Raw genomic sequence first — 27,417 nt, 5'->3', positions numbered from 1 at the left:
TCCCTTTAAGCGAGAAGGAAAACTCCTAAATCTAACCTTAAAAACAAATAACTGTGCGGTTTTCAATACTTCTGACCCAACAATATAATCATTCCATAATCGGGACTGGGACTGTAAGGGCTAAAACAATCACGACAGGAGAAGCACCAAACAGCAATGTGCTTATCATTGAGACATCGACACAGAGAGACAGGGAGAGAGATGAGCTGCTACGCAGAGGGCTGTTATAAAGACAGAAAGGAGGTAATGCAGATGGACAGACATAGAAAAAGAGAAAGTCTTTAGCTTGTTTTGTTGTGTGCCGACTGGACCAGCTATTTGTGTGTGGCAGTCTGCACTTCTGCCATCTCTGACCGATGATACGAACCTGAAGCTGACATTCATGTTTAATGATCCACTCCTGGGATTGGATGCCACCGATGTGGAGTAATCGGAACACACGGGTTAAGCAGTTCTCGTCAAGAAGAGCTTGACCGACAGCCATTTAATATCTCGTGTCTGCATCAGCCGCGATCCAGTTTTGGGTTGCTACAAAAGTGAAAGGGGTTTTATCATCTGGTGTTTCCTCTTTCACTGTTTTGCAGCTTTTCATTTTGCAAGTTCACATTTGTGCCTGTTGTAGCTGCAGAGCTCTCCATTGTGTCAAGAAGAGTTTCTGTAATGGATTATCTGTTCTTCAGTATATTTTCTGAGAATGGCTTTCCGTTGGTCTCAGGATCTGAAAGAAACAGTCATTTCACTTGAACAACAAAAGGCTGAAAATTAGTCTGGATGATGTTTATTTTGTGCCTTTTTCAAAATGTACTTTCTTGTTCCCATTCGCTAAGGCTTGTTCAATAATTGCACTCAAAATTAGCCTTTTGCTCTCTTGCATACGACCCAAGTAACCAGTTTGCTGATGAGTTTATGGTCTCAATCACTAGTTTTGGATTTTGCTGAATAGAACACAATTTTGTTTTTGTAAATTACTGTCCCAATCAGAGTCAAAAAGCACAAAAAAGCAGGGTATGAGTTTAGAGGAAGCCTGTATTTTGACTGACAAGTCGCCACCTGATAAAAGTCCAGTATGGCCTTGTCTCTCAGTCAGACCACAGCAAAAGCATGTTGATGCTTTACTCGAGGCTTCATAAAGCAACTTTGCTTCTCAGTGATTGATGTCACTAGAGCCTGAATGATATGGGATTTTCAAGACCAATAACAACACCAATATTTGGTGATTTTAAAAGTCCGATATTGCTATATATTGGCTAATATATTTTTCCTTTCAGACACATTAAACATAAACAAATGTTTAAAAAAATTATAATGCGTCGTTCTATTTTTACTAATTTACGCCGTCCCTGACTCTGGTCAGGTTAGTTGGTTGTTGTTTGTGGCGTTCCAAACATCCAACAGGGAAGTTGCAGAGCTCCCTCTAGTGGACAAACTATGCAACGTCACTTATAACATGATCAAAGGGTGTTTCTACTTTTCAGATTTTTTTAAATTAACTTTTCTCTGATGCAAAAAGAATAAATTATTACATTTTTGCTGAACCTTCTCTTACCGAAAAACTGAAGACAAAGTGCTCTGCTATTGGAATTATTAGCCGAAAATGAGTTGCTGCACATCTGCCTTTATCTGACATGTTTTACCTTACCAAAAAAAGCAAGGAGTTGCAACAGATTCATATAACTAAACAAATGTAAGGTTACATTATTTCCCAGTATGTTTATAAACCACTCGTATCTTATTCTTTGCTCATACCGAGGCTGATAGCTTGTGGCTAGCAAATTTTGAATAGCTTAGGTTTAGCTTTCACGTTTTCTCTGTTAGCTTATTTAAAACGATCCATGTTCATCTGGGTAAAAGTGATTTTAAGTGTCTCTTTAGGTTTGTTGTTCCAAAGGTTTGTTTCAACTGATTGGCCGTTCGCTAATATCAGCTTCCTGATAATTCAGTCAGGATCTACCTGCTGGAGTGACTACAGCCATCTTTACATACCATCTACGCCCATAACCAAAATAAAACACAATAATACAATGACACATAAGCAAAGGGGATCAGCAAATGGTCAGTCAAAGAGAAAACATTGATATCGTAACTTAATTAAGGTTGCTGCCTCAAAAAGACAAATATATCATAAAAACACAATAAGACGGGTATTTCTGAGGTATGACGTATGATGGGATCGTTTGCAGATAATATTAAAAAGATTCTAGTCTCTCACCTGTCCTGAGGTTTAAGGAGTTGGTTATTGCAGAAGGTGACGCAGGGCTGATCTTAGACGTTGCTTCGCAGTAACCCCCCCTGCGGGTGCTCTGGGGTACTGCACTCTGAGGAGTTCTTGGCTTTGTCCTTGTTGTTGTTGGGCTCGTTATCCTTGATGATGTCATACTGACGACAAAACAGGGCGATCACACCTGAGAGACAAATGCGCATCGTAATTCTCTGGTAAAATAATAACAGTAACATTTATATGATTTTATACCTTATATATATATTTATAGTATCTATACATAACCAAACCTAACTTTTCATAAATTTAACAAAGTTTATTAACGTAGTTAAATATAACCCAAATTTGGAGGGAGAAAAAACAAACATTAGCAACAAGAAAAAGCAAAACTGGATCTGGATGAAAGGAGATGCTGTGGGACTGAGTGAGATACACATTTTGTTTGCCAAAAATTATTGAGTGGCAGTACAAGCTCATAATTCAAATCATATTTTTGTAATAAAAAAAAAATCCCACTGCTGCTTTATATAGATGCTACAGAGTCTTAGGCAGGTGGGTGCATATAAAATTGTAACTTCATAAAGTCTTCTGCCTTTTCCATAAGAGGTTTAAAATGCACTGCAATGAAATGTTCTGCATACTTAGGGGAGTGTCTGTCCCATGGGTCCGCTATACTTTAGTGGCAGAAGATGCTAATAACAGCACTAGGAAGCTGTAGGCTACGACGCCTCTCGTGCATACCACATTCAGAGAGGCATGAATACCAGGCAATCATTTCTAAATGTGAATCTAGATGTTAACCTGAAAGGTGCAAAGAGCAGAAAAAAATACATTACTCTGTATGTTGCCTGATTTCTTGTCCAAGAACATCCTCCTTCCAATCGATCCAGCATGATATTATTTCATGCTTTTCCACACTTGCTTCTCGTCATAATAAATGAGTTTAATCGGAAAGAGCTACAGCTTTCTTTTTTAAATGAGCACATTCCCTTGTATTACTCTTGACTCCTGTTTCTGCTGTAGATACATTAAGAGCCTTAGTCTTGTTATATAATGTTAAAAAAAAACACAGGAAGGCAAACACAGCTCCACTGGCTAATGCTGAGAAAAACTTCAGTGCTACATCTCATATTGGGTCATTTAATATTAACCCTGCTGATAAAGACTGGGTGTCAGACATCGGCCCAGCAAAGACGCACTGGACGGCTTTAGAAAATGTGAAGGAGAGTGTAAATTTTGGACTTTTAAAATGTATTTTAATAAGTTTAGAGCTTTTTCTACTGATAAAGACCTCTCCCATGGCCATTCATACTACACCAAAGTAATTAAGTAACAGATAAATAGTTATAAGACAGAAAAAGTCTTGTTTTAGTCACTCAGTTAGACATTGATCGCCTTTTGTAAAACACTGTTTATGTTGAAACTTTGCTGACAAGCTGATAAAATAGCCTGATTTAAACCAAAAGTAAGCAACTTATACTTTGTCCTCCACAATTTTGGATTCACTGTACTGCTTTTTTTTTTTTTTTTTTTTTTGCTTGAAAACATGAAAATGTTTTTCTTTCAGCAGCTGCAAGTGATGATACGTGCTACTGATGTGTCAATAAAGCCATTCAAACGGGGCTGAGAGAAACAGAGACACAGGCAGCGTGAAATGAGCAGATGGTGATATGAACGTGATGTTGAGATAGCCGCATGGAACCTGCCTTCAAGTCAGGGAGATTAAAAACATGGCAGAGGAGTTACAGATGCGACGGCAGATAGCGAACAAGCGCGGAGAAAAGGAGAAAGGGAATAATTCATGAAGGTGGGGGAGCACGTGGAGGGTGCGATCCAGGCCTGAATGGGCTCCAGCCTCAGTGGTTCTGCTTATGTCAGCCTCCGCTCATCTGATCACTGCAATACCAAAGGGTGAGATGGGATATCTCGCTGTGATATCCCCCAAGCATTCCCCACAGGCCCAATTAAAAAGTGAAAAACATAATTCGCCTCCTTCACTTTCAGTTTTTTTCCACCATGCCCTCGTTTTTTCTTTTTTTCCTCTCTTCTCAAAACTCGATTGACTCAGTTTTTCTCTCTTCTCTATCTCTCGACTCTCTTTGAATCCACGTCTCATGTCCTCTCACGGCTAATAGGCAGTGGAGATCCAGGTCTCCTGCAGAGTACTGTGTGTACTGTATATACCTTATACAGTATTTGGGCCATATTTGTATATCATTGCACTTGGTGAAGTGGGTTAGGAAGGGATATTTATAGCTGCACGTGTGAAACAGTGTCGAGATGCATCATACAACTAATAACTAGAAGAACAAGTAACAAGTATCCACATTCTTGTGTGCATGTGGATGTGTAATTTAGTCTACTTTTTCCACAGTAAAGCACTTAACCTTGAGTGAAAAAGTGAACTGTGATGTAAAATTAATTTCAACATAAAGTCCTCTGTTACTGAGCAACAGCCTGCTATAAAGAATGAGTTTCTGCAGCTGGTAGGAAGTAGAACTGACTGTGGTCGTATACAGGGAGTGCAGAATTATTAGGCAAATGAGTATTTTGTCCACATCATCCTCTTCATGCATGTTGTCTTACTCCAAGCTGTATAGGCTCGAAAGCCTACTACCAATTAAGCATATTAGGTGATGTGCATCTCTGTAATGAAAAGGGGTGTGGTCTAATGACATCAACACCCTATATCAGGTGTGCATAATTATTTGGCAACTTCCTTTCCTTTGGCAAAATGGGTCAAAAGAAGGACTTGACAGGCTCAGAAAAGTCAAAAATAGTGAGATATCTTGCAGAGGGATGCAGCAGTCTTAAAATTGCAAAGCTTCTGAAGCGTGATCATCGAACAATCAAGCGTTTCATTCAAAATAGTCAACAGGGTCGCAAGAAGCGTGTGGAAAAACCAAGGCGCAAAATAACTGCCCATGAACTGAGAAAAGTCAAGCGTGCAGCTGCCAAGATGCCACTTGCCACCAGTTTGGCCATATTTCAGAGCTGCAACATCACTGGAGTGCCCAAAAGCACAAGGTGTGCAATACTCAGAGACATGGCCAAGGTAAGAAAGGCTGAAAGACGACCACCACTGAACAAGACACACAAGCTGAAACGTCAAGACTGGGCCAAGAAATATCTCAAGACTGATTTTTCTAAGGTTTTATGGACTGATGAAATGAGAGTGAGTCTTGATGGGCCAGATGGATGGGCCCGTGGCTGGATTGGTAAAGGGCAGAGAGCTCCAGTCCGACTCAGACGCCAGCAAGGTGGAGGTGGAGTACTGGTTTGGGCTGGTATCATCAAAGATGAGCTTGTGGGGCCTTTTCGGGTTGAGGATGGAGTCAAGCTCAACTCCCAGTCCTACTGCCAGTTTCTGGAAGACACCTTCTTCAAGCAGTGGTACAGGAAGAAGTCTGCATCCTTCAAGAAAAACATGATTTTCATGCAGGACAATGCTCCATCACACAGCGTCCAAGTACTCCACAGCGTGGCTGGCAAGAAAGGGTATAAAAGAAGAAAAACTAATGACATGGCCTCCTTGTTCACCTGATCTGAACCCCATTGAGAACCTGTGGTCCATCATCAAATGTGAGATTTACAAGGAGGGAAAACAGTACACCTCTCTGAACAGTGTCTGGGAGGCTGTGGTTGCTGCTGCACGCAATGTTGATGGCGAACAGATCAAAACACTGACAGGATCCATGGATGGCAGGCTTTTGAGTGTCCTTGCAAAGAAAGGTGGCTATATTGGTCGCTGATTTGGTTTTGTTTTGTTTTTGAAATGTCAGAAATGTATATTTGTGAATGTGGAGATGTTATATTGGTTTCACTGGTAAAAATAAATAATTGAAATGGGTATATATTTGTTTTTGTTAAGTTGCCTAATAATTATGCACAGTAATAGTCACCTGCACACACAGATATCCCCTAAAATAGCTAAAACTAAAACAAACTAAAAACTACTTCCAAAACATTCAGCTTTGATATTAATGAGTTTTTGGGTTCATTGAGAACATGGTTGTTGTTCAATGATAAAATTATTCCTCAAAAATACAACTTGCCTAATAATTCTGCACTCCCTGTATGGCAGCGGTCCCCAACCTTTTTTACTCCACAGACCGGTTTAATGTCCGACAATATTTCACGGATCGGCCTTTAAGGTGTTGCGGATAAATACAACAAAATAAAATGATACGACCAAGACAACAACTGTGGTATTTTGTAAATATAATAATAAACGCGAATTCACTGTGTAACTTTATTAGCAGCGTCCTCCTGAAATGCGCCAACAACATTGAGAGTAACATCCTCCTCTCTGCCCCTTAATGCTCTCTGGTCGCTATGGTAACGCGTAAATGTTTCTTTCAAAATAAGACACACAACTACAACACGGGAAAAGACCGAGTTAAGGGTAAAAACCCTGAAAACCATAAATTTCACACCTGAGCCTCAACTCTCGCGGCCCGGTACCACATGACTCACAGACCAGTACCGGTCCGTGGCCCAGGGGTTGGGGACCGCTGGTTTATGGGACTGTGTGTAATCTCCAGAGGATGAATCTTTGCCCCTGTAACAGACAGATACACTAGTTTATGTAACTCTGCTCAATAGTGATAAAAGGATGAGTTTTATTTATATATTTATTTTTTTGCTCTGACACTGAGTAGAGAGTTGCACACAGATTATAGATTGTTTGCAGAAGACAAATATTCAAATCCATTCAATTCATACAGTGCTGAATGACAACAGCTGTCATCTCAAAGCACTTTTTATTGTAAGGTAAAGATCCTACAAATATTAAAGAGGAAACCTCAACAATCAGATGATCCCCGTATGAGAAAGCACTTGGTGACAGTGAGAAGGAAAAACTCCCTTTTAACAGGAAGAAACCCCAGTAGTGACCAGTAGGGTGAGGGGAAAAAATGCACACATGCAAGAGAGCCAGAGATGAAAACGAATTAAAACAAGTGATAAAAACACCGGGAGAGTAAAAAAGAGTGAATAAGAAATACTCAATGCATCATGGGAATGCCTAGCAGTCTAAGCCTGCAGGGATCATAAGTAAGCTTGCAGTCTGAGAGTAAAGAGAAGAAAGATGTCAGCTGTGTAATTTTCTATTGAGGTTATGATCCTAGTTGCTCTTCCTAACGACAACCGGCTATTCCAGAGTTTCCAGAGTCAAACTAGCAACACGTTGATGTTTTTAGTCATTATTATTATTTCCCGTATCTTTCCAATGGCTCACCACAGCAGATGGATCCAGATGTCTGATTTGACAGGACTTTATGCAGGATATCCTTCCTGACACAACCCTCCTACTTTATCTGGTACTCATGGCTCCAAGATCAACCTTTCTTAAGGTTTAGCTGACAAACAGAATTTTCCTTCTCACATGATGATTTCAACTAATTTCAAGCAAACTGTCTCACCGTCACCATGTCAAAGATCTTTTGACATGTAATCTAGGAGAAGCATCAGTGCTTTACATTTAGCATTATAGAAGAAAGGTCAAAACGAAATGGTGAAAATGGTAAATATGGTAGAATCCTAATGTTAGCAATTAGCTTGAAGCAGCATTAAGGCTAGCATCATCACAGAGCTGCAAGCAGGGCTGGAAGTTTAGTCTTGTTACTGGACAATGCTTTATAGACAGGTGGTTGTGGGTTGTCGGGAATCGATCCCTGACTCTTACAGTCCTCATGCCAAAGTATCCGGTAATAAATCCTGACACACACCAATGTATCCACTGGAACACAGCGACTGGTTGGGGAGACCGGTCTCTCCCCAGTGGTTGTAGCAGACGGCCGCCCCTCCCTGAGCCTGGTTCTGCTGGAGGTTTCTTCCTGTTAAAAGGAAGTTTTTCCTTCCCACTGTCACCAAAGTGCTTGTTTATAGGGGGTCATAAGATTGTTGGATTTTTCTCTGTATGTATTATTGTAGGGTCTTTACCTTACAACATAAAGTGCCTTGAGGCGACTGTTGTTGTGATTTGGCGCTATATAAATAAAATTGAATTGAATTGAATGTGTGTGAATTTGTGTTTAAATGATTGAGACTTGTAATAAGAAACACTTATTGAATAGAAAGGTACCATAAATAAGTACCAGTCCATCTTATGTGCATTATCCATGTTATGTGGATACTAAGGAAGCAGTCAGGTTTGATAATGACAGGAGTCATGCTATGTACCAGCACCATTTATAACATAATAAAGGAAGCATGTACTTACTTTAAATAAACACATCTTTGATAAGCATTTTCCTGTAAGAGCTGCTTGTCTGCTGATAAGCCATTAGCTTATTTTTTGCAGTTGCTTCCTGTTGATGAGTTTATTGAACTGAGACCTGGATTTGATGCGTTACTGCCCAAATTCACACTAGCTATCTTTACATCATCTCGAAGGTCCTGCAGGCGACACGCCACTCATCACAGAGGGATGATATCGCATCTTAACAGGAACTCACTCAGAGAGCACATTTGCCCCAAAGACAGTGGATTCCTACGAGGTCCGTGGTGGCAAATGTGCATTGCTGAACAGAAATATTACCTGCCCACATGACGAGCACCACTACGATGATGATGAGTTCTCCCGCCCTCAGCTGGGCAGCGTCGCCAACCTCCTCCATCGTCACCTCGTCTGGAGAGAGAACACAGAAACGTGAGCACAGTCAACAGTCGGTGAGGATGCTGCGATTCATCGTCCCACATACTCTGAAACTCTGCAGGGAAAGATAAAAGAATCAAGCAGGGTGACAAGAGAGCAGAGAGGCTGACTGGTGTAAATTCTCCACTCTGGTCAGTGTAATTAAAGCTAAGTGAGAGCAGAGGTCCGCAGAGACAGAGTAAGCAGGATCCCTACCCCATCACTCATTGTGTTCCTCTTGCTGACAGCACTCTGGCAGCTGCAGCATAAAACCAATCAGTGGGTTAAAGGTTTGAACACAGTCTGGACTACAACCGCTTCCTCCCTGCTGCCAACACAAGGCCTTATGCTACCTCCCATATACCCTTAGTCAAACTGCCTTCCTTCCTCCACCTTCTTCCCCAGCCTGCTTCCCCTGGGTCAGTCTGTTATCTAAAGGGTAAAAAACATGAAAAAAAACTGAATAAAGACATCACTGTCAATACTTTGTCTGGGCTTGCATCCTAAGTTGATGTGCATATCCCCAAAGGAAGTGCTGACCACACACTGGTTGAAGGGAGCTGATCTTAAAGGTGTACAGTACCCTTTATGGAGCTGCAGCAAAGAAAACCTCAGTGCAATAAAACCAAATGGACCAGACGTTGCTGACAATATAAGACACTGATATGTTTGATTTCTGTTACACTTTGAAGTGATAAAACATGTGTTTAAGGACGAGCGTCACTTTTATTGCAATTTAGTTATTTACTGGGAAGTCTTAGATTTGCTCACAGCTGTCAACTATCTTTTTTTAAAATTTCAAACTATGATGATGAGGTGCAGGTAAGTGTAGCTGTGACCTCTAAGGAAGGGCTGCGTTTCATCCCCAATTGTGGTCTCTTCAGGTCACCGTTTTGCTGTTTGGAGTCGGGGATGATGATTTTGACACTAATGTGTTCTGGCTTGCTCAAAACTCTGCTGTTTCCATGGTGATCCCTCTGAGCTCAAACTAAGTCCCTAGGGTTGCGCAGAGGAAAGGTTGTACTCTAATAAGTTGCTAAGAGCAGATTATATGTTTATGTTGCGAGGGCAGACCCGAAGCTATGAGGAGAGGTGTGGAGATATCAGCCAGCGGACGAGCTGAACACTCTGTGGATGTAAAGTCAGAACGGCAGCCTTGAGGTTGCTCCCTTGGCAAGTGTTGGTAACATTAGCATCAGCCATCGAGCCCCTTGAGACATGAAGAGTCAGGCGTAAGCTCTCTACTTCAGATTAATAGCTACAGGAAATACCTGCTAATTAATGGTATGTAGCATACAAATGAATACAGCTTCACTCTGCAAAACTAGAACTTTGACTTCTTAGAAGGGCTGTTAGTACAGTTAACTACACAGACTCAAAATATGACACGAACTCAAAATATGACATTACTGCGATTTAAGAATTTTGCAATATGCTGAGTATTGCAATTTATCACGTTTTTCAGCTGCAACTGCTTTTCAGCTATCAACCAATAATCCGTGAAAAAAACCCACTTCACATAAATGTTATGGATTGATTTTAACATCACTGAGTGAAATAAGTCCCTACAACCTCGCCCAGATTCTGTGTTGAGCAGATTGAGCAGATTTAATTCAAGTTTGCTCGGCTAACATTATCTCAGAATGCTGGTGAATGAGATGAGCCCATATGTTCATAGTGTTCCCAGAATATTTGAATTATCTAATAAAATACTGATATTTACTGTTTCTGTAGCGATACAATATCACCAAACAAACTATCGCCATACTGTGCTGTATCAATTTCTCCCCCTACCCCTAATAGAAATAGCTTGTCAGTCAAAGTGGCCACACCCATGAAAATGCAATTCTTAGGCTTTTAAACAAATGAGTTATGAAAACCCAGACTGGTTTTTATACCAGTATGTAAACATGTTTGTTTCTGCAGGAAAATATGGGAGCCTTTAGGGATCAATCTGTTTTGGGAGCTAGCCTCAACTGAGCATTCAAGGAAATGCAGTTTTTGGAATTTCTGCATTAGCTTAATGCCGTTGTATGTAGGATCAAAATATTCAAAGAAAATACAGAATGTAGCGTTCATGTGAAACTACATATTCGGGCTGCATTCAGAAAAAAAAAATTATTATTGATCATTTTGTCAAAACTTCAAAATTCTATTTTGATGCAGAAGTCCAAACCTGCTGCAGTTTAAATGGGAAGGCTGTGAAGGCACTGGTTTTAGTGGGAAGCTTCCAGACTGCATGAAGGAGTGCAACTGTTACAGAGCAGTCTGCTGCTGCAGAGCAACATGCTGCTCAGCAGAATTTCAGAGATAAATTAAATGTAAAAACAGTTCCAACAGTAAGCAGACTTTGTAATTTTTTACTGCTGAAAAAGATTTATTTACTAAACGTTTGGCTTTTTCAGCAGCCTATAAAATGTAATAAACAACATAAAAAGAACACATTACAATTACATTTTATTGTAGGTTCTACCTTACAATAGAAAGAACCTTGAGGTGATGGTTGTTGTGATGTGACGCTGTATAAATAAAACTGAATTAAACTGAAATTGAAAAATCGAATTGAATTCAAAAGTTTTGCTACATAAAAAATGTCAGTGCATTCAAAACGTCCATGAGATTTTTGCATGTGAACAACAGACACAGACAGAGAGAAACCCAGGCAGGCTTCCTGTTGTGTTGCTTTGCGCCTACAGATACTAAATCCTGTCAGGCTGATTAATACCCGCTTAGAAGGCGAGCAGAGCAGTAATGGCTGGGAGATTTAATCAGGGCAGCTAATGAATGCTTCCACCAACACACACACATGCACGACACTATAGGCAGACAAGAAACTTCCATCAAAGTCAGAGCCCCTAAACATCAAGACAAACTTTCGCACTACACATCGCCATCACATGACCTCACGTACACTGAAACATAACAAAAATGTCCATCGCCATTAAGATTTGTAACCTCGATTTTTTAACAAGGCTGAAGACATTAGCCGTAGCCATTTTGAGAAATCCCTAAATGTAGTCCATAATCTTTGTCACTATGACCAACAATTAAAACTCTATTCAAAACAGCAATTGTCCAAAGAGGGTTAACCAACCTTAACCTTCTGATTATCAGATTGTTTCGCCAAGCTTTGAGTGTCTCTTTATGCTAAAATGGCGTGAAATCAGCTACAGTATGAAAATTTTAGTTTAGATCTTTTTTCTTTTCTTTTAATTATATACTTATTTAAGCTAATTGCCAAACTTTAGTAATAAAACAAGGCCCAACACACAAGTGCAAAAAAAAAAAAAAATGCAGTTCCTTGGATGGCCACTTGAGGCAGACTCTAAAAGTAAGTCACTTCCTCTTGAGGTAAGTTGTTAAAATACTCAACTTAAAATGAACATTTTATCAGCCAGGTATAAAAAATTGTTTCCGTTTCTTTGGGTAATTTCCTCTTCAATGCAACACAGGGTATAAAACTTTATTAGGCTTAAGGCTCAAAGTTATGCATTATTAGGGCCACGTGTGCTTTGAGTGACAGGGAGGCAGCTTTATAAATGCTAGATCAACTAATTCAAGAGAGTTCAAAGCATTTTAATATGACTAATAACATGACTTGGTTAACTTTACTAACAGACCATCTAAGATGTCTTTTAGTGACTGAAGTTCTTGCATTTTGTTTCTTTTTTATGTATCCGTATGTTAACAAGAATTAGCGAATATCTAATCACAGGCTACACTGTGCTCGTTACACATTGCTACCTAATAACTCGGCAGCACAGCCTGTCTTTAAAATTTGGTCACTTGCAGCTCAAAAAAAAAGGCCAAGAATTAAAAAATGACTTGAGGCTAAAAAAGAAAGAGTCCATACACCAATGGGTGGCCATTGCCATCTTTTATATACAGGATATTATTAAATAGCCAAAAGTATCATTTCCATATCATTTAAGTGCAACGTCGTTTATTCAGGGACATGCAGTTACTCATGAAGTCTATAAAGTATGTGAGACCCTTTTTTACATGAGTCTCGATTTAAAATGAAGTCAGCTGGAAGCATTATATAGTCAGCTGGACGCGGCCAGCTCACGCAGCTTAACTTAATTACCTGCCTAGCTACAGGGGACAAAATCTGCCCACAGAAAATGGGTGGTCGCAGAGCTGATAAATCTGCCCACGTCTACCCGCATACATATCTTGAAATTAAGAACCTACTGTGTCATCAATCACCAAGAATTTCAAGTTTGCCCCTGTTGCTGCTGTTAAACAGCAAGAAATTAAATGTTAACAATCATATAACAATCAGCTGGCTTAAAAATCACTCTTTGTCTGCGCTAGTGAAAAATGTACTAATATGTTGCTTTTTTTTACTGCTTACATATGTTCAGATAGACTTCGCTTTGATTTTTCATACTCTAGACCACTTATCAACACATTTCTGCCTCACAAGGCCCTCAGCAAGCTCCCTCACTGTGGTGTTTCCAGGGAATACACCGCTCCCTAATGTCTTCTGTTTCCACTCTTATCACTTTGCTGCTGATGAGCGTTTAGCATTCGCCGTGTCCCTCTGAAGCAGCTGCTTTTGGCACAATAACTGGGTCGGACATGATAAAATTGGAAGCAGTGCAAGGCGCTCCTGATAACAGCAGCCTCTGTGCTGGAGAGTGAGAACAATACATCGAATAGGAGGTGGGAGGGACTCTAGCATTGATGGCAATTCCTGTGTTTTGTTGGATTTAACTGTCAAAAAAAGAGACTCTTTTTGTGATGATGAAACATTAAGAGAAGATTAGCCCTCCGTGTTATTGTCTGTGTTTAAAAGCTGCTATTAAAGTGCTCCTACCTGTGAACGGGCAGATTTAGATCTATGTTCGTCAGCAGGGGAAGGATAGGCGAACAGAATGTTGGTTTCCTCCATTCGAGTGTCCTTATGTTGATACACGATTGCTTTGTCAGCATGCTCTTATAGATTTGCATGCACAGAATTTAAATTATTGATTCATATGAGTGTGTTTGTAGCATGTGCTGTGGAAGTAAAGCACACATACGAAGGTTGTGTCTGACTGAGAAACATCGGAAGAATACAGCATTTCAAAGGGACAGATTCGAATGAGAAACTACGAGAAAAATTTGGGAAACTTTACGCAAGCAAAGAGAAAATTGGCGATAAGGCAGTGGTAAAGTTTTCACCCAGGGTTAGCCTTTAAAATATCTAGATTCTGAAATTTTAAAAAAAGTATTATTCTCTCTCTCACCAGGGCTTTTGGAAGCCATCTTCTCGGACTCTTTTGGCGTTCTGAATAGCACAGGCTGACTTGGAGGGCTGCTTCCTCCCATGCTAATACTCTGAACGTGGACGATGTACTCGGTGTCCTCATCCAGATCCCACAATGCACAGGAGCGTGTGGTGGTGTTCACTTCCTGGATGAACCTCAGCATGCGTACATCCTTCTTCTGCAGAAGCACAAAGATCAGAAAGGCAGAAGTGTACATTTTGTATTAGTTTTTTTCCCCCGATATGCCAGTACCCACTTGTGAATTCTTTGGCATGAAAAGGGTGACATTTCCATATACATACATATATATATATATATATATATATATATATATATATATTCACTTAAAATAATAGGCTTAGCAATACTTCCTTTCTTCTTGTTAGTGAACATTCCCAGGGTGCACGCTTTATCAAGTTCAGATTTCTAGTGGCAAAGTCCAATTTTCCTGGTTAGGTCTGATGTGGTGCAAATGCAAACACGTCTCTCTTGGTTAATAGAAAGGAAAATGCTGAAATAAAGCCTTCTGGGTTTTTTTTTACAATGTAATTAAGCATAAAGAAAGAGAGAGAGAGAGAGGGAGAGAGAGCCTCTCTGGCAGTGTACACTCCGCTAGAAATGTACATTATTATCCAGCTAGGGCTGCTTGCTCAGGCCAATTGGCTCCTGCTAGATTAAAAGTAAGGCACCTTGGGGGCACTTTTGTTTACCAGGCAATTAAAGAAGCAGATTTCTTAAACCATTAAAACTTCATGTAGACAGGAGGTGCATTTGAAAAAGCATATTTGAAAGAGGATCTTAAACAATGTGGCCTCAGAAACTGAACTAGAAACTGGCCTAGAGAACCCTCTAATATAAAACCAACCGGAAAATCTCATATACGGCACGTTATTTAAGTCGCATTGGCTTGCAGTTGCTGTGCATCTGCAAGCTTCTTTGCAACCCACCTTCACCCCAGCTTCTCCTCATACGTGTATCTACATGTGCATTTGGGAAGGTTGGATTTGTATTTGGCAATATGGCCAAATACAAGTTTCTGGTATTTTTTTTAAGCTATGATTTTCTGACTTTGGATTTCACATGCTTTTTTTTGGTGTTTATTTATGTTAAACCTGTGGTTTGGTGCCATATTTCACACTATATGTGGAATTAGCCATTAGCCAATAGATGTACAGACAACTATCCCTGGACTTTTTTAACTGTGAAGAAAACCTCAAATGTGATGATCTTCTAGCAACAATCAATACAGATACTTTTAAAAAATTAATTATAAACAGATTCATGGGCTTTTATTTGATATTGATATCTAAAGTAGGGATCCAAATATCCAATAATTGGACATTGGTGACAAACAGGGGTTAAAATGCTATTTGGCAGGTGGTACAACCCTAAGTTCTGGTGTAACAGGACAATTGGGGATATGACTCGCTTAGTAATAAGTGACATAATTACTGGACTGTGATCTCTAGTAGATTTGTTTGGTGAACAGGCTGTGGTTAGCAGGCCTTTGCTGCTGCTTGTTCTGAGGTTTGCTGCTCTTTGTGGGTTCAGTTCTACACCATGTAAGCAGATGACTGATGACTCCTTTTAGAAGTAAGTCCTGTTATTCTGAAGCATTATCTAAATGAACTTCATTTCAGTGGTCAAAAACTGCATGTCTAGATTATCCTATGTCTAGAACTGTCAAAAATAAATTAACGTTTTGCAGACTTTGCCCAAAAATAAGGTTTTTAAAGCTTTTTCCTTGTGGAAGTTATATTTTTACCACCATCTTTATTCTCTCTCACTCTCTTACATATCTGCAGCTATCCTGAACTTAAAGTAGCAGCGATATATGACCTCTGAATAACATTTAAATTATCATTTAATGTGTTGTCAAAGCTGTTTCACAATATGAAATAACCTAATAACTTCAGCAACACATGTACAGATCTGATGTGTGATTAAAATTTACATTTCCAGTTTATCAAATGTCACCTGCTGAGCAGTCGTTACCTACCACAGAAATGGTTTGTTTGTTTGTTGAGCTGTCTGACACATTGCATTTAAATTTTTAAAAAAAGTTACTCTGTTTATTCTCGCTTCCCTTGAGTAGAGCTATATATTGCTGAAGTGCCACAGACTCAACTTTACTGACATCTGCAGCATGGATGCAGTGACAGTGATGAAAAAGAGAAAAGTATGTGGGCAGGTGGGACCATGTGGTGACTTAACTGTCCCCATGGCATCAGTCAAAAATGAACTTGTTTGACATTATTTTGTATTTAACTCCATACCAGAATGCGGTCCTGAATTGCTCCAGCCCAATTTTAACCAAGATGACAATGGTCTAATCTACTCAGTTCTGTTCTGTATTGTTTACAGTAGCAACAATACACCATTTGGTAGCAGGAGAACAGTTTGGGGGGGTCATTCATGCCTACGATGCCTATAGTGTTTTGTTTTTCCTAAGCAGTAGTTTTTGAGTAAGCCAGAAACCGTTTTCAAATGGTTTGACACAACTGAGGAGCTTCCTCAGTTGTGTCAAACCTACATGGATCTGTGTGAAAAAGTGATTGCCCCCTGAACCTAATAGCTGGTTGGGCCACCCTTAGCAGCAACAACTGCAATCAAGCGTTTGTGACAACTGGCATTGAGTCTTTTACAGCTGTGGAGGAATTTTGGCCCACTCATTTTTGCAGAATTGTTGTAATCCAGCCACAGTGGAGCGTTTTCTAGCATGAACTGCCTTTTTAAGGTCGTGTCACAGCATCTCAATCGGATTCAGGTCAAGACATTGACACTCCAAGGTATTCATTTTGTTTTTCTTAAGCTATCCGGTCTTTAAGTGATGACGTATGAACCCGGCTTCCAGGTCCAAACTACTCTGCATTTATTAAGGCTGTTGTGTTTTTAACATGTTTTAATGCTTTGTATCTTGTTCTATTCAATCTGACCAAGCCCCTAAAAAAAGTCAGTGATCACTGTCGGCCTCTCTTGATCTACCATTATTCATTTTAAAGGTCACGTTTTAAAATCTTACAATGTAACTAGAGCCCAGCCAATCCAGCAGTATATTAATGACTAACCTCATATTGTGTATGGATTATCTCAGTTGTCTCCTGACTGAAGTTTGGTCCGTTTACAGCATCCAGCAACTGCATTTGTCCCTAACCATCAGGAACCCTCACATTAACTTTTATCAAGTGGAAAAAAGATAGCGTTCATCCTTCAGCTTCACTGTGCTAATGTGTTTATATTATGCTAACCACTGCTGTGTAGCTAGCCATCACATAGCACATCATTACATACCAGTTAGCCCAACTTCAGTAACCCTACAAACGTCACTACTGTTTAGTTTTCTGTCTTCATTTAAGTCGTAAGTGATAGCAGAGCTGTACGTTTTAATTTATTCAGAACTCCCTCAGTCAGAACATGGTATATTATTTTTGGGTGGAAACTAGCGAGCTAACTTCCTGCTAACTTCTAACTCTGCTAAATTTAATAAATTCTGTTTTCATGGATGTCTGGATGTTAAGCTTAATTATTACACCTGGTAAAGCAGCAACACTGATCATTTTATTAAAGATGAAAGAACTTTGACAGTTTTTAACTTTCAGTGATGCCGCAGTGTTTGTTTGAATTTGGGGCCAGAAGTGAAGTTTGGACCTGGAAACGGCTAATGACGTCAGACTTAAAGACTGGTTTTAAAGGTGGAGGATTCCAAGGTTGCTGGTGTGTTTCGGATCATTGGCCTGCTGCAGGATCCAAGTGCAGCACTGGCATATTTAGCAGATACCCAAAGCCAAAGTATTAGTACCAAATCAGAACTCAGAATTCCAGGAGTACTGATATGCTAGGAATGGGGCTACACTATATAAAAGTCTTACTCCGTTTGATTAAGCCATCATTTTTGACTCGCTCTCCACACATAACATACTCACACAACACATTAAAGCCTGAACAACATATATACTATATAACAATATATCAGCATCGGCAATATGCAGGGCGTTATTAGGCATTTGCCAATATATTTGTGTTGCATAGTTTGTCCAGCAGAGGGCACTCTGTAACTCTGTCACGCAAACACAAACCAGCTGATCCGAGCATAGCTGGGCAGAATGAATCCATGGCTTGTGACAATGAAATGAGATTATTTTTGAACTGCATCGTCATATTATCTTATCAGGGGCTCATAAACAACTACTATCTATGAAGCCCAGAAACGATGTGGGCTTCATAGATAATTGGCAAACCTTCTGGAGGAAACCGTCTTGTTAGGAGAGACGGCATCCATCCCACTTTGGATGGAGCAGCTCTCATTTCTAGAAATATGGACAAATTTATTAAACCCCCCAAAATATGACTATCCAGAGTTGGGACCAGGAAGCAGAGTTGCAGTCTTACACGCCTCTCTGCAGCTTCTCTCCTCCTGCTACCCCCCCAAAAACCCATTTCCATAGAGACTGTGTCAGCTCCCAAACAGACAAAAAACAAACTAAAATCCAGCAATAAACAACTTAAACATAAAAAATCACAAAGAAAGAACAATACAGTATCCACATCTGAACCAAAGAGTAAAACAGTGAAATGTGGATTATTAAATATTAGGTCTCTCTCCTCCAAGTCTCTGTTAGTACATGACTTAATAATTGATCAACAAATTGATTTACTCTGCCTTACAGAAACCTGGTTGCAGCCGGATGATTATGTTAGTTTAAATGAATCAACACCCCCGAGTCATTCTAACTACCAGAAACCTCGAAGCACAGGCCGAGGGGGCGGTGTGGCAGCAATTTTTCACACCAGCCTATAAATCAACGAAAGACCAAGACAGACTTTTAATTCATTTGAAAGCCTGATGCTTAGCCTCGTCCACCCCAGCTGTAAAACTCAGAAACCAGTCTTACTTGTAATTATCTATCGTCCACCTGGGCCTTACACAGAGTTTCTCTCTGATTTCTCAGACTTTTTATCTGATTTAGTGCTCAGCTCAGATAAAATAATTATTGTGGGTGATTTTAACATCCATGTAGATGCTAAAAATGACAGCCTCAACATCGCATTTAATCTGTTATTAGACTCAACTGGCTTCTCTCAAAATGTAAAAGAACCCACCCACCACTTTAATCACACTCTAGATCTTGTTTTAACGTATGGCATAGAAACTGAACATTTAACAGTGTTTCCTGAAAACCCTCTGCTGTCTGATCATTTCCTGATAACATTTACATTTACAATAATTGATTACACAGCAGTGGAGAGTAGACTTTATCACAGTAGATGTCTTTCTGAAAGTGCTGTAACTAAGTTTAAGAATATAATCCACCCACTGTTATCATCTTCAATGCCCTGTACCAACATAGAGCAGAGCAGCTATCTGAACGCCACTCCAACAGAGGTCGATTATCTTGTTATTAATTTTACCTCCTCACTACGTACGACTCTGGATACTGTAGCTCCGGTGAAAACTAAGGCCTCAAATCCAAAGTACCTGACTCCGTGGTATAATTCTCAAACACGTAGCCTAAAGCAGATAACTCGTAAGCTGGAGAGGAAATGGCGTGTCACAAATTTAGAGGATCATCATTTAGCCTGGAGAAATAGTTTGCTACTTTATAAGAAAGCCCTCCATAAAGCCAGAACATCTTACTATTCGTCACTGATTGAAGAAAATAAGAACAACCCCAGGTTTCTCTTCAGCACTGTAGCCAGGCTGACAAAAGTCAGAGCTCTACTGAGCCAACAATCCCTTTAACGTTAACTAGTAATGACTTCATGAACTTCTTCACAAATAAAATTCTTATCATTAGAGAAAAAATTACCAATAATCATCCCACAGATGTAATATTATCTACAGCTACTTTTAGTACCATCGGTGTTAAGTTAGACTCTTTTTCTCCAATTAGTTAACTTCAATGATTACTTCCTCCAAACCATCAACGTGTCTTTTAGACCCCATTCCTACAAAACTGCTCAAAGAAGTCCTGCCATTAATTAATTCTTCAATCTTAAATATGATCAACCTATCTCTAATAATCGGCTATGTACCACAGGCCTTCAAGGTGGCTGTAGTTAAACCTTTACTTAAAAAGCCATCTCTAGACCCAGCTGTCTTAGCTAATTATAGGCCAATCTCCAACCTTCCTTTCATATCAAAAATCCTTGAAAGAGTAGTTGTCAAACAGCTAACAGATCATCTGCAGAGGAATGGCTTATTTGAAGAGTTTCAGTCAGGTTTCAGAGCTCATCACAGCACAGAAACAGCTTTAGTGAAGGTTACAAATGATCTTCTTATGGCCTCTGACAGTGGACTCATCTCTGTGCTTGTCCTGCTAGACCTCAGTGCTGCGTTTGATACTGTTGATCATAATAATCTATTAGAGCGATTAGAACATGCTGTAGGTATTACAGGTACTGCACTGCAGTGGTTTGTATCATATCTATCTAATAGACTCCAATTTGTAAATGTAAATGGAGAGTCCTCTTCACACACTGAGGTCAATTATGGTGTTCCACAGGGTTCAGTGCTAGGACCAATTCTATTTACATTATACATGCTTCCCCTAGGCAGCATCATTAGAAGACATAGCATAAATTTTCACTGCTATGCAGATGACACGCAGCTCTATCTATCCATGAAGCCAGGTAACACACACCAATTAGTTCAACTGCAGGAATGTCTTAAAGACATAAAGACCTGGATGGCCGCTAACTTTCTGCTTCTTAATTCAGATAAAACTGAGGTTATTGTACTCGGCCCTGAAAATCTTAGAAATATGGTATCTAAGCAGATTCTTACTCTGGATGGCATTACCTTGGCCTCCAGTAATGCTGTGAGGAACCTTGGAGTCATTTTTGACCAGGACATGTCCTTCAATGCACATATTAAACAAATATGTAAGACTGCTTTCTTCCATTTGCGCAACATCTCTAAAATTAGAAATATCCTGTCTCAGAGTGATGCTGAAAAACTAGTTCATGCATTTATTACTTCCAGGCTGGACTACTGTAATTCATTATTATCAGGATGTCCTAAAAACTCGCTGAAAAGCCTTCAGCTGATCCAAAATGCTGCAGCAAGAGTCCTGACAGGGACTAGAAAGAGAGACCATATTTCTCCTGTTTTGGCTTCCCTTCATTGGCTTCCTGTTAAATCCAGAATTGAATTCAAAATCCTGCTCCTCACATACAAGGTCTTAAATAATCAGGCCCCATCTTATCTTAATGACCTTGTAGTGCCATATCACCCTATTAGAGCACTTTGCTCTCGCTCTGCAGGCCTAGTTGTTGTTCCTAGAGTATTTAAAAGTAGAATGGGAGGCAGAGCCTTCAGTTTTCAGGCCCCTCTTCTGTGGAACCAGCTTCCAGTTTGGATTCGGGAGACAGACACTATCTCTACTTTCAAGATTAGGCTTAAAACTTTCCTTTTTGCTAAAGCATATAGTTAGGGCTGGACCAGGTGGCCCTGAATCCTCCCTTAGTTATGCTGCAATAGACGTAGGCTGCTGGGAGATTCCCATGATGCATTGAGTTTTTCCTTTCCAGTCACCTTTCTCACTCACTCTGTGTTAATAGACCTCTCTGCATTGAGTCATACCTGTTATTAATCTCTGTCTCTCTTCCACAGCATGTCTTTATCCTGTTTTCCTTCTCTCACCCCAACCAATCACAGCAGATGGCCCCGCCCCTCCCTGAGCCTGGTTCTGCCGGAGGTTTCTTCCTGTTAAAAGGGAGTTTTTCCTTCCCACTGTCGCCAAAGTGCTTGCTCATAGGGGGTCATATGATTGTTGGGTTTTTCGCTGTACCTGTGAAGCGCCTTGAGGCGACTTTTGTTGTGATTTGGCGCTAAATAAATAAAATTGAATTGAATTGAATAGAATTACACATAACAAACGTTAGCGAAATCTACTTATGTTACGTATGTCTGAAAGTAAAAAATATATAAATATCGTCCGACAAATCGCATCTCTAAATCACCAAATATTGATATTTGTATTGGTCTTAAAAAATCCTGTATCGGTTGGGCCCTACAACACATGCAGCGGTACCTGTTGGGTGATGGCGAATCCGATGACAGGGTCTCCCTCCAAGATTTCCCACGTAACCACAGCAGAGTTAACCTCGAGTTCTCTGATGGTCACATTGAGTGGTGCTGACAGCAGGGTGTCTGACGCACATGCACGGCCAGAGGAAAGAAATAAAAAGAGACAGGCCATAAATATTCTTTACACTTTATAACTATAAACGCTACAACTTGAACAAATCTTCCCCTCGTCGTCGCTCTCTCTCGCTGTGCTCTCGCTCTCTCCTTCCTTAAGATCTTCTCTTCACCTCCTACAAATTAATCCTTCTCCTTTCATTAATACCGGCCCTAATTAAGCACATACATGTCTCCTGGTGTTTCCCTTGAAAAGACGCTTTTTCTAATCTCTCTTTGTTCTTCTTTCACGCACACTTTCCCATCTTTAACTTTTCCTCTCTTCTTTCTCCTCCACATATCTCATTAAACCACAACTCTTGAGGATATATTTCCTCTGTCAATTGCAGCTTCTGCTAAAAACAAAAAAAACATGATGCATTTGTCAATCAGAAAATTAACTTTGACTGACTAAATTACAGTCTTTCTTAACATTTTTCATTTCTTAGCTGCGAAGGTAGCAGAGAGTAAAGTGTGTATGGTTATGTGAGAGTTAAGACCAACTCAAGGTCTTCTACGATTACAGACAGAGTTGTATTTCCCATGAGCCCGACTTGTAAAAGCAACGTCAGAATGAGACCTTGACATCGTACTTGATGCCCATGTGCACACACACACAAAACTGTCACTGAGAGGGGCATTTATCTATTTTGTGACGTAAATATTCAGTTGAATACGTGGAAATTCCAGTTAATCAAAATCTTTGATAGATTAAATGACACCTGGAAACTGTAACTGGAGTCACTGAACTGTCCACTGTGTTTCTGCTGTTAGTGTCTTTTGGAGACATTTTAGTGGATGTATATGATGAGTAAAAACCCTTCAAGAATGTTTTGCTTCTTATTAGTCTGGTAGTTAGCACTAATTAACATATACCCAATATTTGGCCACACCTCTTAATCTCTGAATTCAGGAATTCAGGTGAATTCAGCTGTGGTCCCACGGCCACAGCTGAATAAGGTCAAGCACCCATTCACGTAGTCTACCTCTTTAGCACAGGTTCTTCTAAAGAGCTCACTGTAATAGGATGATACCAACAAGTCAGTTTTTGAAATTTCTTCCAGTCCAAGATACTCAACGATCAACTGTACACAGTATTATTGCACATATATATATTTAAGAACCACAGAAACTCAACCCAACACTCTGCTGACTCTGTAATTGCAGAGCTCCAAACCTCTGATATTGACATCAGCATAAAAGCTATGCACCAGGAGCTTCATGCCATGGGTTACCAAAAACCTCCTTGTAATCGCTTTGGTTGCTTGCAGACTGAGGTGGCTGTCTGAAAGATTGCATGAAAGATTTGTCTGCAAATATTCACCAACTACAGGGTGGGCCATTTATATGGATACACGTAATAAAATGGGAATGGTTGGTGATATTAAAGTCCTGTTTGTGGCACATTAGTATATGTGAGGGGGCAAACTCCTCAAGATGGGTGGTGACCATGGTGGCCAATTAGAAGTCGGCCATCTTGGATACAACTTTTGTTTTTTCAATAGTCAGAGGGCCATGTGACACATCAAACTTACTGGTAATGCCACAAGAAAAACAATGGTGTGCTTGGTTTCAACGTAACTACACACATATATATATACAAAAAACTTGAATTTTACAGTGTCTGTTTATAAAATAAGTTAAATGTCACCATTATTATTGTCCGTCCAGAAACAGCGGGGGTGTCCAAAATCAGAGGCTGCATCCTCCTGATGACCCAGCCTTTGCGGTCTAACTTTAATCTCAGCCAAACCGATTTACTCACGAACAAATAAAACACTGAAAAAAGCCAAACAATAACATTTTCAAATTATGTAAGTGACTTATATATTACGTTTAACCTGAGTAGCGGAAGACCGCGGGGGTTTGAAAACGATGTGCCAGGAGTTTGCTGTTCTCACCAGCTCAGATATTTCAAGTTTACACAGCTACATTCTCACCTGAAAATATGCTCAAAGTTTATTTTGCGACCCAGAAAGATTAATAAGAGTAATATTAAAACTAAGTAGCTGCCACCATTATTGGCTGGGCCGCGCTATGAATTCTGGGATATGGTTTTTCAATTTTGTTGTCCGGGTGGAAAATTGGGAGAAATCCGAGAGATTGGTGGCTCCGGGAGATTTTCGGGAGGGGCACTGAAATTCGGGATTCTCCCGGAAAAATCAGGAGGGTTGGCATGTATGAGTAAAATCTATGTCTTACTGCTGCAGCCAAACACATTTCAAAAGGTGAACCGGCGAACTGAACTCCAATGTTAGTTCATATAACTTCACTTCTGGCTCTAAAAAAACTAACACGATGGCAGCCAGACGACTTTAAAACACAGAGTGCAAGAGATCAATGGGTGATGCTACCGTCTTTTATATACGGTCTATGGTTAGCAGCAATGGATAGCTGTTTCTGGCCTGTGCACAGTTTGTACTTCACCATCGCTTTCTTGTCATTTCGTGCCATAAAAAATGAAAGTAATGGTCATAACTCCTCAAAGCTTGTAACCTGGCTGCTCTACCATCTGTCCTCCCACTGAAGTCAGTTCATTGTTGCACAATTGCACAGGAAATAGATCATTTTTGATTTTATTTGCACCATTTTTTAGCTCCGACTGGACAAGCTCTTTTCAAGCTTTTTCTTTGAAAATATTTATCTGCATTCTCTTTGTTTCCAGGAGAAACGCCGTCAGTCACATGACACTGTTGTATTAAACCGGTGCAAATATTGAGCACACAATCTTGAGACTTGTTCTTGGAGTTAAAAAGTGTTGTTATAGGAAAAGCAAGAATGTACTTTATTTTTTCCCCTCCCTTTCTGCTTGCTGATAACACAATCATCACAGTACAGTGTGTTACATCATGTTGGTGAAATTCATTTGTGGTCGGCGACAAACTCAGTTCAGTGGCTCCCAAAGGCTGCATGTGAATGTGTGTGTATGTGTGTGTTTGCTGATGCAGAGTAAATGTGTGGTGTGTTCCCAAGTACTGTACGGGCATGATCCATCGCTATGACTCCCTGTTTGACTAGCTGTTTTCTCGCTGTTTATCTTCCTCTGCTCACACAGACACAGAAACAATGCAATGGCAGAGAGGGATTCCCATCCATTCTTAAAGCGTTTGCTGCAGATTAACAAAAATTCCCTCTTAAAACTACATCCATTCCCAGCCTCGGGAAGCCAAAATATCAAATCTCTGGAGGCCGAGATAAATCCCACACAAGCTTATTGCCAAGATTTGGGCTTTTCACGCGACTGTCATCTATCAGCTTATCATCAGGATGCAGTGTAACCAAGATCTTACGCCTGAGATGAACATGTGTTGCCGCAGGTTAGAAACATGCAATATCGCACAAGATAGATGAGATAGTCCCCCAGCTCCCAACCCCACACACGCACGCACGTATAGGAGGATTGGACCTGCTGTACGTAGAGGCTTTACATGGAAGTAACTCAATCACATTTCACATCCCTTCACGACACTGGATGGGTGAAGCTGCACATTTTTAAAGCAGCTACTAGAGATTATCTCGCCAAACAATAAAGAATTTTCAGAAAATGGTGAAAAAATGCCAACTGAAATATTCCAGGAGCCAAAATGATGCTCACTAATATCTTGTTTAGCGTGACACAAGAGAAAGTGGCAAATGCTCACATCTGAGAAAATGACCACTGATTGGTCAGTTAGTCAACTAAAGTGTAAAGCTCTAATGCTCGTTTAGTCTTTACTTGAATTTAACAGTCAACTGAGAACTTGCTGGGCCAGTCACGGGGCCACAAAGACTTTTTTTTTTTTTTGAATGACAAATTTCTAGAAACATTTACACAAACTGGGATTAAACTCTCACTCTGATGCAGTGTGATACCAACTTGTGTCAGCCATTTTTTTTTTTTGGCATCACTAAAGCTCACTGTGTCCACCTATAGCTGATGCACGCACATGCAGTGTGTCACGTCAGGTGGCTTCCCAAAAAGGGATGAAATGCACACCACATGCATGACATCAGTCAGCTGCTGCGAACTAATACTAAAATAAAAGCACAACAACATGTGTTTAATCGGCCCGGTGCATCAACTCACATTTACACGCAACGATCGCTCATCAACCTGTGGTAAAACTCACCGGCATTAACGGAGGACGCTGAGAGGAAGCCCAGCAGGAGCAGCAGCACCGCCGCAGACAAGCCTGGTTTAGCCATCCTCCTGCTTCTTCTGGTGAGGCTTCACATCCTGTGCGGCCCATTTATAGCATCGCGTTTAACGGGAGGAGGCGAGCATCCTCCGGTTAGGGTACCGGAGAGAGGAGGTACTTGTTGTACCGGAGACCGGGCTCACCTGAACTTGGACTCTGCAGCAGCAGAAGCGCAACAACGGCCAGAGGAAGAGGAGGAGGAGGGTTAAGGGGAGGGTGGGGAAAGGGAGGGGGTGGTGGTGCACGATGCCGTTCTCAGTTGTCTCGGTGGACACCTCACAACGACGGCCCTTCGACCACCGGCAGACTTCCAGGCTGGCTGTGATGGAAAGTCGGCGCAGAGAGGATTTCAGTACGCGGAGAGGTGGAAGAAGTGCGCAAGTGCTGCAGAGTGCAACGTGCAGCCACGGCTTATGACTCTCTCTCTCTCTCTCTCTCTCGCTCACAAACACACGCACACACTTGCATCAGTCCTCGCTTACAAGTTACTTGCAAAAAACCAAAACAAAAACGGACCAATCCTCCAAAGAGAAATCATCATTTTAGTCAAAAGGTAGCATATCCGTGCCTGGTGTCAGTGGTAGCTATTTTAATGAAGCAGTTTGAAACGCTTTAACCAATCATTTATAACGCACAGACGTTCACTGTTCTATCTGTGCACATGTGTTATTGGGATATCAATACATCTGGATCTGGGAGGAAGCTGGAAAGGCCACACAGAGAGTCCCTGAGTGGATCTGAACCCTGGACCTTCCTGCTGGGAGGCAACAGTGCTAACCACCATGTCACCTTGCTGCCTTAACACCACTTTAAGTTAGGTTTTTAACACATAATGCATGTTATGCCTTACATTATGCCAAGTCAACTAAGTAGTTTTTCATGCCTGACCCTAACCAGAGAGTAACTGGGTGAGAATATATGGATGCTTTTGGAGATGCTTAGCTTGA

General features: G+C 40.5%; 1 protein-coding gene across 1 annotated transcript; it reads right to left on the bottom strand.

Moving 5' to 3' along the window:
* Positions 1 to 407: 407 nt before the first annotated feature.
* Positions 408 to 26,477, bottom strand: fndc5b (fibronectin type III domain containing 5b). Its single transcript, XM_031734394.2, has 6 exons — positions 26,402 to 26,477; positions 22,144 to 22,262; positions 14,090 to 14,288; positions 8,760 to 8,849; positions 2,210 to 2,402; positions 408 to 718 (listed from the first exon to the last, which is right to left on the bottom strand). The coding sequence occupies exons 1-5, from the start codon at positions 26,475 to 26,477 to the stop codon at positions 2,263 to 2,265; spliced, it is 624 nt and encodes a 207-aa protein (XP_031590254.1). The 3' UTR covers positions 408 to 718; positions 2,210 to 2,262.
* Between the last annotated feature and the right edge of the window lie 940 nt (positions 26,478 to 27,417).

Source organism: Oreochromis aureus, linkage group 22 (assembly GCF_013358895.1).
Source record: "Oreochromis aureus strain Israel breed Guangdong linkage group 22, ZZ_aureus, whole genome shotgun sequence".
In the NCBI taxonomy this organism is placed as follows: domain Eukaryota; kingdom Metazoa; phylum Chordata; class Actinopteri; order Cichliformes; family Cichlidae; genus Oreochromis; species Oreochromis aureus.
The sequence above is the reverse complement of the archived record's forward strand: the minus strand, read 5'-3'. Positions and strand labels throughout refer to the sequence as shown.